The sequence below is a fragment of the Calidris pugnax genome, unplaced genomic scaffold, assembly GCF_001431845.1.
Source record: "Calidris pugnax isolate Ruff unplaced genomic scaffold, ASM143184v1 scaffold134, whole genome shotgun sequence".
In the NCBI taxonomy this organism is placed as follows: Eukaryota; Metazoa; Chordata; class Aves; order Charadriiformes; family Scolopacidae; genus Calidris; species Calidris pugnax.
Genome location: NW_015090873.1, coordinates 72,143 through 84,092, shown reverse-complemented (window position 1 = coordinate 84,092; position 11,950 = coordinate 72,143). Strand labels below are relative to the sequence as shown.

Genomic DNA, 11,950 nt, shown 5'->3' with positions numbered 1-11,950 from the left:
GTGTGCGGAGGGCACCCCCCCGCCACCCCGCATCCCCTCCGCGCCGACCCCGCCCCGCGGCTGCGGGCAGAGCGCGGTGAGGGCAGGGCTTCAGCGCGGCTTCACCGCGCCCCACTGCGCCTGCGCGGGCCGTCCGCGCCTGCGCGTTGAGCTGTCCGGGGCGGTGCGCGCAGGCGCAGTCCCACAGAAGGGCACATTTTGAGCCCGGGCAGTTTTCCCTATCGGGAGCTGTCGGAAGGAGCTCGGCTCCGTTCGGCTCGGCTCGGCGCCACCGGGGGGAGGCCGGCGCTGAGCGGCAGAGGCGGCGCGGCGGGGGTCCGGTGGCGGCGGCACCTGCCTGCTGAGGAGGCCGCTCGCAGCCCCCGGTGGAGGGGAGGGAGAGAGGGAGGGGGGCGCACCGGCGGTGAGGGGGAGCCCCCAACTTTGCCCCGCCGCAGGAAGTCCCTCGAACCTGGCCGAAGAGGGGCCGGGGCTCCTCCGTCCCTCACCCTCCGCGACGTCTGAGGGAGAAAAATGCCGAAGAAGAAGCCCGGGCCGATTCAGCTCAACCCGGCTCCGGATGGATCCGCCGTCAACGGGACCAGCTCTGCAGAGTGAGTGGAGCCTGTTTTGGGGGGGTGGCCGGGGCTCCGGCGGGGCTGCCCGCGCTCCGCGTCCCTGAGGTGACGGGCGCGGCCGCCGCCGCCTCCCCGGAGCGCTGTCGGGGGAGGGGATCTTCTGCCGACCGGCCCCCGCCGGGAAAAGCGCGTATCCCGGGCGGTGAAGGGGCAGCAGCCCCGCTGGGGCAGTCTCTCCTGAAGCCGTCTGGCTTTAAACCGGCACGGCCTGGTCGCTAGAAAAAGTCAAAACCTGCTGGTTCCTTGAGGGGGGGGTGGGTGCACCCGCTGTGGTACCTACTGAGGGGCTCCTCGGCGGGGAGAGGTGACCGGTGGCTTCGGCGATAAACAAACTTTCCGTCCGATCTTCCAAGGTGAATAAGGTGGGGGAAATAAATAGAGGACAACTTGTATAACTCTCTTCTGGTAGCCCGTAGTGGTATCTGCTGAGTTCTTAGATTACATAATTACCTGGTGAGTGCCAAAGGATGCCGTTTCCAGTAGCATATTTCATAAATGTGTGCGTGGGAGAAATCATATGTAAAATCCCGGATTTACAGAAAAAGTGTCTTGTTTTTCCTCCTCCCTGGCTCTAAACCAAACCGACGCGAGTTTCAGTAAATCTGTTTTCCAGTAATTAGCCGGCGATGCTGGGAGCATCAGTGAGTGCGTTTGGAGAAAATGCCCCCGAGCTTTCCTGTGTGTAACACAAACGCTGCTCTGTAGGAGTGTGTGGAAGGTAGGTCTGAGCCCGTCACTCCTGAGGGGGAGAAAAAGGACAGAACACTGGCTTGTTGCATGTTGCTCGTGGAGCCCCTGTTGATCTTGCAGATCTGGGCAAGGATAGTGGCTTCGGTTACGCAGATCCAGTGTCAGCATCCTAAAGTAATGAAGTGTTACACAAGGGTTTTGTTTGAGGTTATCACGTCTGTGTTCACCACCTAATTTTTAGGTTAAGGTGAGGGACTAGCTCTTAGCTGAGCCGTGAAACACGCATGCATCTTGAAAGAACAGACTCTTGTCCCTGTATGGTCAGGTCAGTCTCCCTTGGACACGTAAACTGAGCTCCTTATGTATCACCCTGACAAAGGCAGAATTGCAGTGACATCTACAATTCTTGGGCTTGAAAGTATGGGCTCTGCATGTGTTGTTGCCACCTTTTCAGGCAGGTTCAGATCTCACTTAAACACCCAAACATTAAAGAAAAAAAAAAGAAATTCAGTGTCTAGCAGCTCCAGCTGTGACATTTCTAGCAAAGTCTTTTGATGATTAACTGAGAGATGAGCTATTTAAAAACTATTCTTTGGCAGGAGTTACTGATTGTATCGAAGCATTATGATCTGACTGTTATGCAGGTTTTGTTCTGTATTGATAAGGGGAAAATCTTATTTTTATGTCTGCCTGTATAGCACCTTCCAGTTGATTTTTCTTCAAGGTAGTTGTGGATACCTTGATTTAGTCTTCAGGGACCCCTACTGCACACTATTCTTGCTTTATATAATACATCTGATACACCTGTCATTTGCTTATTTTGATATCTAAAGCTGATCACCAAATGCAATATATTAAAAACCATATTTCATCAGTATTTCTTGAGTCAAGTAGTGTCATTAATTTTTAAATTGCTTTTACTATGTCTTATACCCACTTACTTGCTGGAATCCTTTGGAGACTCATGGGAGTGTTGAGTCCTGGTGAACTCTCTTGCTTCATTTTCTGTTTTGTATGTTGATTTGTTTGGTATCAGTGTCTCCTAGACTCATGCTCTTTGTCTTATATGAGACCTTTTACCCAGCTTTTGTCAGACTTAGAGATATGTCAGATATTTTTAAAAGAAGTAGCTTAGTGAAAGTAAATCCAGCACCCAGTTTTCCTATAAACAACCATAATTAATTAATCATGGAAATATCCCCTCATCCTGCTAATATTAAATCCTCATTGTGAAATATTTCAAATAGCAAAGAATAGTTGCATCAGAATTTGGAAATGGGTTTTGGAATTAAATTGAAACTGCTTGTTTGGGCTTTGCCTTCATCTCTAAGATGGTTTTATTTTTTTTCCTCTCCTGTGCCTCTGATTTCTTTATTTTTTTTTTCCTTGCCCCCTTCTCCCTCCTTTGGTTAGTGCTTGAGATTAAGAGGAGAGGTGTTTGTCACGCCTTATACATTGTCAAGTGGTTCAAGTATGCTATGCATCCCTGGACTACCATATTAACACTTTCTAAAGCTCTGTTCCTGGTATAGTGGAATTTTGGCTACGTGAGTCTCCAGTTACTCATTTGCTTCCAGCATATACAAACCTGTCACTTTGCAAATGATCTTGGAGGCTTCCCTGGTTTTTTTTTTTTTTTTTTTTTCAGAACAGAGAACCTCTCAAGAGAAAAGAATGAAAAGAGCTCAAATTACTTAGGGAAGTAAAATGATGATTCAGAGCGAGGTGGTATGATCGCTGCCTATAAATGCATGAAGGACCTGAACATCCAGGAGGAAGGAAGTTATTTAGGCCCGAAGGCAATGTTGGCACGAAGTCAAACGGATATAGATTGGCCATCAGCAGTTGTGCGCTGGAATTCGGAAACTTTCTGTCAGAGGCAGGAGGTTCTGCCACATATTCTGACAGGTATTTGACCCCCGGAATCTCTTCCGAGTTTTTAAATAGCGAAGCTTAAGACTTTAAGGAATGAGTATATATGATACTTTAGCGTCCTGACAGAAAGGAAGGGGAAAGGGAGGAAATGAAAGAAGGGGCTGGATGATTCAGGATGTCCTGCTTTCTGTTCCTTTCTTGTCCTCTGGCTTCATCCTTATTTGGCCACGGGAACTCATTGACTAGAGTAAGGAAAAGCTTTAGTGTGAGGTGTAGGGCTTTAAGAAATGTGTTGTTTGTGAGGCCTGGTTCTTACTTGCATGACTCTTCTTTCCCTCCCTGGCAAGGCAGTATAAAGGAGAGTTAGGTTGCTTGCAATTTAAATGTGTACATACCGAATATTTTAATGAAAGTGTCAATATGTTTTTTTCCCGACGGCAGTTTTTGTTATTTGTAGCAATTACTTTAATTATTTGTACAGGATGTTGTGGTTCTCTCTGGGGCTTTCCAAATCCCCAGCTACCTCGGCTGGACAATAGAGACAACTTAATAAAAGACTTTCCTACGCCGTGAGCTTCGCTTCTGTTTTTGACACTTCCTGCAGAGGAGCAGTTGCACGGGGAGGGCTGAACCTGCGCTGCTCTTCTGGAGCTTCAGATCAGCAGAATGAAACCAAGATGACACTGCCCAGCTGCAAGTTTAATTTCATTCTGGCTCTTCTGGAGCTGCACGGTTGTAACTGGGCAAAGATTTTTTTGCGGAGGGAACAGGGGAAGAAAAACCCAAACAACCTGAAAGAAAATTAGTAAAAGGAATATTTATCTTTTGATTGAACAGAGTCTGGAGCTGCACGGTTGTAACTGGGCAAAGATTTTTTTGCGGAGGGAACAGGGGAAGAAAAACCCAAACAAACCAACCGGCAGGAAAATTAGTAAAAGGAATATTTATCTTTTGATTGAACAGAGTTTGCTGTCTTAATAGCCAAAAGAAACAAGAACAAAATCTCTGCTTTCTGTTCCTTTCAAGCTTCTGACTCCCTCTGAATATCTGACGGTTGTTACCCAATTTCTTTAAATGTTTCTCTAAGCCCAAACTAGACCCAGAACACGAAGCAAAGAAGCAGGAGGGCAGGTTTCAAGGTAGTGCCACTTTCTGTATTACAACACGTTTTTTGTTGACGTGAAAAGAAAGTTACTTCATGGCATTCTTTAATTGCGTCTTTACAAGAAAGATAAGGAGAGGGAAGGGTCATATTTATAATGAGAGAGTTAATTTGGTATAAAATGCCAGTGAAGACAAGGTGCAACTAGTTTTTAGCTGACTGTAGGTAGTGCACTAAATGCCAGATAAGGCAGGCATGGTGCTGTGTACAGCCCGTGCTGACACACAAGCTACGCTCTCTTATCTCAAATAGCATTAGTTAAAATTAGTATTAGTTAAAATGCCCATATCCAGAAGTACACATATAGAAAAAAATCGGTGAAACCTGTGCCTTGAGATTCTAAATTAAGTTTAATGAGAGAGACTGTCTTGGCATATAATGTAGACTGTATTGACAGCCTATTTTGAAAGTGCTTCCTTGAAAAAGTGAAATAAATACTCAATACAACGTATTTTGTTGTGGAGCACGACAATCCAATGAGCCACCAAATGAGCATTAGAATTACTTTTTTAGTTCATTAGTCTGTCATGGGAGGGATTACTGCTGCAGTTAAGTATGTTTATTAATGTTTCTCATGACTTGAAACTTCTAATTACAGAAGAGTCCCTTTATGGTTACTTTTCCTGTGCATCAGTTACATCGGGATGTCTACAAACTAACTCCTCTAAAGCCTTTCTTTTCACCTCGACTGAGTAAATAAAAACTTCCTTGTCTCTGGTATGATAACTTGAACCTTCCAGAAGTGCCTGGGGCTTTGAAAGGAGAGCTCATCTTTTTGAGTGCCACTGACTCTTTCTGTATTTTATAAGCATTCATATTGAAAAGGTGTTGGGATTGAAAAGAACACTTCTGGTTTGTGTTTAATTAGATAAAAATGTAAAGAAAAAAACCCATAGAACAAGGAATGTGCATCTTTCTTTAATATGCTGTAAGGAGCTTGGTCTTTGAGAGGAATTAAAAAAGATATTGTCTGTAGGTCTTTACTACCTTGGTAACTTTATTTCTTTAAAGGATGTAGCCTGAAAGAATGTCCAAGGACAATTGTGAGTGCAAACAGGCCATCAGCCATGGAGCTGTTGTTATTGGTGGTGTTTGCACCCATGATGAGCAGTTCTGGGGTTTCTTTTCAGTACATCTGAGCCTTAGAACTGTTCAAGCCAAAGAGTAATTTCATAGAAATGGATGACTGGCAAAATCCAGCCATAGGTTAAGAACTGCAGTATTAATTAGTCAGCTCTTTCTTGTTGCTTCTTGCTGTTTATTCTGATTAAATTGCATTTAAGGTCATGCATTTAAGGAAGCCCCTGAATAGCTGGCGTGACCTCTGAGTACAACTGCCTGTATTTGATAGTCAAAGAAGAACTTGGGAATTATGCAAAACTGGTTTGAACTTCAGTTTGTACTACAATTTGCAAGATGAATAGTTGCTTGCTATGCATCTTGCAGTTTTCATGTTTTTCAATATCTTTCTCAAGGGAACTTCGCTTTGGGGTTTGTAGGAGGAAAAGGCAGACTGTTTCCCATCATATGTAGCATGGGGTTCCTTTTCTTTTGTCTTAAGGTTTTTTGGTTTTTAAGTTTGCATTGTAAACCAGAGCAGTGAGGGGGGCAGCAGAACCAGTAGGCTGTTTCCCAGTAGACCTTGTTCCAAGAGGATTTGTCCTCCAAGTAATTTTTTGTGGTCGGTTTTCTTGAATGCGAGTTTAGATGAAATGGAAGGAAGATTTTCAGAGTTAATTTCAATGCTTGCTGGGTCACTTCTGCCTGTGTTCTGGGGGGATTATTTTGCTTTTTTTTTTTTTAAAGCAAAAAATTGTCTGAGAAGGGGCAGCCCCTCCATGGAATTCCTTTGGCTTCAGAGGAGCTTCTTTGTGTGTGTGTGTGTGGTGTTCTGGAAGATTAGGTCCTGGAATTTTATGACTGATCTGCCTGGATTGCAGTTGCATTGAATGATGTGGAATTACTGCAAACTTGTAAATGTTTCTAAGAAGAAAAAAAAAAAAGAGAAACTTTTTTTTTCCATCTGCTAATGATTAACCAAGCTTACAAATACATGTGCTGTGAGAGAGTATGTTTTAGGTGGGTAAGCATAAATGCTCCAAGAAAACTGTGAGCCCCTTGATATTCACTAAGTCTTCCAAATTTAGATTAAAACATACCTGCTCATAGCATTCTCTTTAAATGTGTTTAAGCCTGTGTGTGGTACTTCATTGAATGAGAAATGGTGTTTTAATAATATTTAAGAAACTAATAGAATACATGATGTTATAACAAAATAGCAGAAAGTAAGACCCTGCATCACCTTAATAACTTCTTGTATTATTTCTGGATGGATGTGCTGAAAAAATTGCCAGATATTAATTTTTGTACTAGTTGTGTAGGCTTTCTTAGCTGTCAAAGTGGCTTGTGCTGTTCTCACTGGATAGGCAGCTTTTAGTTTACAATTATGGATGTAGGGAAGATCCTAAGATGCTTAATACTGAGATAATGGTAAATACCAAGTTTCGTTAAGTGCTTACACTCAAATTTAAGTGTAATGACAATAACGCAGGCATCCTTTAGTTATTATGATGATGTTTTAGTTCAAAAAGCATAAATCAGTTCAGGAGAGTTAAATAAAAACTGGATGGGAAAATAAATGTTGTTAGCTTTCATCCCATTGGAATGCAAGGGAAGTGTAAATATGGATCCAGCCACTTCTCCTTTTCTGCTCCTTACAGCACCAGTTCTGTAGGTGGTGACAAAGGTGTGACTTCACAATTAAGCACGTGCAAGATCCTGCTCCTTCTTCAGAAGTTCCTTCTCACTGTGCCCATATCTTCCTGATGCTGCTTTTCTTGTCTCAGCTCTTGGAGTGAGGTGGGAATGCTCATCTGGTGGAGAACCTACCCAGCAAAGAAGCCCGGATGAGTTTTCAGACATCTGTCCTCCTGTGCTTGCAGCAGCATTGACGTAGCCACGTGGTGAACTTAATCAGGGAAATGGCCTGGCTGAGAATTTCCAGGATTTTTAGTTAATTTTTAAATGGCTGTGTTATCTGAACAGGTGACTGAGGAATGAATGGCTGGGGGCAGAATGAGGCGGAGCCGCCTCCTTTGGCAGGAGCCCAGGCTTTTGCAGGATTAAGTGATGGTGGACCTGGAGCCTGAGAGATACTATTGAGATATGTTGAAATTCAGTAATTGCAATGATTTCTGAGTAGCACAGCTTTTAATTGAATAGTCTCAGGTCTCTGTCTCAAGAGGATCAGGTTACTTCCCAGACCTCCCAGTGTTACCCAGTAGCCAAAGAAGGCTTAAAAAAAAAAAACCCCAAAGGACTAGGTAAACTCAATGTGTAGGTGAATTATTTATTTGGTGTAACAATGGTGTTACTGTTATTAATGTGGGCAAAGGGTCTTTGCTTTAGCATTGGCTTAGGAAAAAAGAAAAAAAACCCAGCATGAAAATTGTGGGGAATTTACCTAAGACAGGAAATACATCAGCCAGTTATTTGGGTGTGTATTGACTAAGCTATTTCAATGTATGCAGGAGAAACATGCTGAAATGAATTGGGTAAAATTTTTATTTCATTTATGGTAAATCTAGGTGTTCGCTTTAAATTAAATTCTAATTTTTCTAGTAAAAAAGCTCCCCCCCCAGCTGCTTGCCTGTGTTGCTCTTTTTTTACAGCTGCGTTTGTTCTCCCATCATTGCCCTGGGGATTGACTGGGCTTTATACAGTGGACAGATTCCACTGCCAAAAGACAAAAAAGTCTCTTTGAGGAGGCAGTACTGGTTGGCAACATCAATTTTTAGCTTGCTGAATTTTTGGGGAGTAGGTTCTTCCTTCCGAAGATTTTTTAATTTTTTCTTTTCTAAAGGAAGCAATGGATTTATATTTTTTTTCTGGAGACTTCCTAACGTGTTTCCAGAAATTAGCAACCAGATGACTCCTGATTTGATACATGTTCAATATGACTTGGACAAAAACTCGATTATACTTTGGAATGAACGTGCGAGGCTTTCTGCCAGTTAGTGCCCACAGGGATTGAACAACTGGGAAAGACTAATTTGCTGCTCAGTATCTCTCGGCAAACATCTGTTGAGATGCCGTATTCATTCCCAGTCTGGTCTGAAGAAGAGGAGAGTGAATTCCAGCAGAACTTCTGCCTGCTGATGGCTGAGGACGTGGTCTATTACCTGGGTGGCACCCAGCAGAAGGAGGAATACAGCAGTGTCTGTGGCTGGGTGACACGCGCCAAAAAACCAAGAATGAAAGCAGATTATTTTACTTTACAGGCTGAGACTTACTCTGACAGTGTGTGATTCTTTGGATGAAGAAGTATTTTAAAAATCTACTTAGGGGGTTTTAAAACAAACCCTGGAAACTTCCTGGCAACTCTTCTGTCTTTCAGTGTTTGTTTTTTTTACAGCTCAGCATCGCTCTCTGCTCTTCTAGAACCTCTTTCATTGTGGTGGGAAGATGAGTCGGCAGAGTTCATGTTGCAAATATAACAATTGCAGAATGCATTTTTTGGGGGGGAAAAATATTCTGTCTGGATATAAGAGTATATGTATTTATGTGTGAATATTTCTATGTGTATTGGTACAGCCTATACACATTTTAAGTAAAAATCACTAATTTCTTCCAGTAAATGGCTGTACTGGCAAATGTTCTGTGTTACTTGAAATGGATGGATTGCATATAGGCAAAGATCTAAACCTCCCATCCATGGCTTTCTTTGAATCCCAGTTACGGATGGGGTTTTTTATGTTTTCCTCTGTACATTCTGGCAATTATCTTTCCCAGTCCCTGATGTGATAACTGCAGCTTTTGATGGAGTTTGTGCTTCTGTGCTCCTTGCTCGGCTCTTGCAGAGAAAGCAGCTCAGTTCTAATCCTGGCTTTTTCATGGGCCTTGTAAACTGATCCTGTAACTTCATCTCTTTTATTATTGTAGTGTCTCTCAAAGGCTGTGTAGCTACCACAGAGGGGAGTCATGAAGATACTGTTACCATTACTATTGCACATATTTATCCCTTGTTTTTATCATTGAATTTAACTCAGAGTTTCAGAGACATAAAACAGTGGGAAAGCAGGACGTGTACATACATGTGTCAGCTGATGATCAGAATTTTGTAAGTTCTCCTTATCCTCTGTGTTGTGTTGTAAATCCCTAGAAAATAAGTTCCTTTTTCTGTCCATAAGGCAGTGTTAATTTCCCTGTTGCTTTTGTGTTCTGGTTGTGTGTAGTGCTAGCAAGAAAAAAAAAATCAGTGGTAAGTGCACAGATATTTAGGAAAGGGAGATCGAGAACTTGGATTTCTGGTTCTGGAGATTTGGTTCTGGGATTTCTTAATTTGAGACAGCGAGGTTTGTTTATGGCATGCATTGAATTCAATGCTACAGTAAGTCCTGAGGAAGCCTTTTAATGGACTGGGATGGGGGAGAAAATGACCCTGAAAAAACCACCAAACCAGTTGCATTGTTTAGCCACAGAGCTAAATATGTAAAAAGTGCCTGGGCCTTGATGACAGCTGCTGCTGCCCCCCAGGATAAAGAGCTGTGACTGAGCAGTAGCTGGGAACAGCTGAGAAAAAAAAATCTGGTAGGAAACTCATCCAGGGCCTGAATTCTGGTATCTGTCCCTTTGTGCTGCCGCTCCCATCTGTGGCTTTACTCCCTTTGAAACTCCATCTTCAACTCACGCGTGTCACTTGGCAGGCTTTGGTTTAGTTAAGAAAAAATAGTCTGAAATGGTTAATGGGATAATGGTTGGGCTAAAGCAAAAGCGGGAGGAAGCTGAAAGCACAGATTCCTACCCAACACTTCAGCCCATAAGGAGGTTTTGAAGTTAAACTGCCTGATCGGTTGGAGGCTCAACAGGAGACCTGAAGTCGTATCACATATTTTTTTCTTTGAAATATGTGGCTTTCAGCTTTAGAAAAATGAGAATTCTTACATTGATTTAGTCTAACTGGTTGCTTTTTTGAGACAGAACAATAGTTTTCTAATAGTTTTGGTTTACATACCTCTCACTAAGAAATAAATTTCAATCAAACTGTCTGCCTCTTGCTAGGTAATATTTGTATTTTTTCTGGCAGTATTAAACCTCAAATATGCCCTGTCATGCCTGCTGCATTTTGGAAGTGGAAAGGTATTTTCAGATGTTAATATTCATGATAGAAATGAGCTGGTGTATTGGGCAACCGTGTATCCCACCTAAGGGTAATTTATGAGGGACCTCTAACGTGGTGCAAGAATTGAAAATAAGCAGGAATTGAAAAATAGTGTGTTTTTTCCCAAACAAGACTCCTTTGCACTATAGCGAGTTGGGATTATTTGGAGTTGTTGTTTTAACTGTAAGTTTTGTGAGGCCGCACTGGAGGTAGCGCAGACACAGACACCTCCTCTGTAAGCCATGAGACCTCTGTAGTTACTCGATATTCCCTGCTATTCTGTGAACTCTTCTTTGTTCAAGTCAAATAAAAAAATTGTCTTATTGCCTGCGTTTGGCAGAGTCATGCAAAATAGTAGTCTGCCTTTTCAAAACTGCAGAATGTCTTCGTGTTCCTAATACTTCGTTTCAGCTCCCTGATTGAGGTTGTGCATGGAAATGATGTAGTGAACTGCCTACTTTTTTTCCTCTAAACTGACAGTTGTGTAGGCTTGGGGAAAGCGTTACTGTCACCGTTCTGGAAAACAACCCCCAGGCCTGTATCCTCGTGTGACAGCAGATCTGAAAGTAAATGTACTTCTCTCTGCTTTCACTCATACTAATTGTTCGGCTCGCAAAGCTGATAGTAATAACTTTGAACAACTATTTGACAAATTACTGTTAAAGACTGTGGCAGACTTTTTTCTTCTACCACGTTTTTATTATTTTCCACTCTAAAGTAGACTGCAGGGTTGAGCACAGCTTTAATGTAGCTTTTAGGGTTGAGTATATGATTAACTTATCACTAACCTGCATTAATACGCCAAATCCTTGAGAATTTTTTTTATTAGTGTGAATTAAGAATAAGGATTTCTTTTCTGTTTTTTAGTATGACATTATGTACCAGCAGAGTAAAGGCATTATTTATCTTCTTGTTACGGGTTCAAAGAGAGCATGTATGCTCTAAAGTGCCTAATGCATCTCTTCCAGGAGTTTTCTTCAGTGCTGGTGTGGCTGCCCCCAAAAGCATAAATGGAGAAGTCTCTTCTTGCCTTCTGCCCATCTTCTTCTGCCCCAAAACAAAAACCAGCCCCCTAAAAAGCCAGAACAAAACCCCACAACCAACCCTTAAGAGAACACACTATGATAGGCTCAAAAAGTGATGTGGTAACCTGGTCAAGTGATGGTATTTTCAACATATCTTGTCTGTTTCTGGATGAGGCCACATGCATCTCTGGGAGGGAGAGAACAGACCATCTGGCCCAGCAGAAACTAGAGGTGCCACTGTGCACGAACTTCCATTGTGCTAAGCATCTATTTTTGGCCATTTTGAGAGGTGGGATGCAGGGATGGGTGAGACAATTGTGAAGCTCTTAGATGAGCTTCCATACATCTCACAGGTGGGGTTTCACTGAGGCTGGAAAGCTCTCAGCATCCCATGCAGTGGTTCTTGGAGAACCTTTCTTAC

General features: G+C 42.7%; 1 protein-coding gene across 1 annotated transcript in view; it reads left to right on the top strand.

The window, feature by feature from the left end:
* The first annotated feature begins 279 nt into the window (after positions 1-279).
* The window catches only part of MAP2K1 (mitogen-activated protein kinase kinase 1), a 36,926-nt gene continuing 25,255 nt past the window's right edge, over positions 280-11,950 (top strand). The window contains exon 1 of the mRNA XM_014946111.1: positions 280-593. Within this exon, the coding sequence (XP_014801597.1) occupies positions 514-593 (80 nt within the window). The 5' untranslated portion in view covers positions 280-513. The remainder of the gene's footprint in view (positions 594-11,950) is intronic.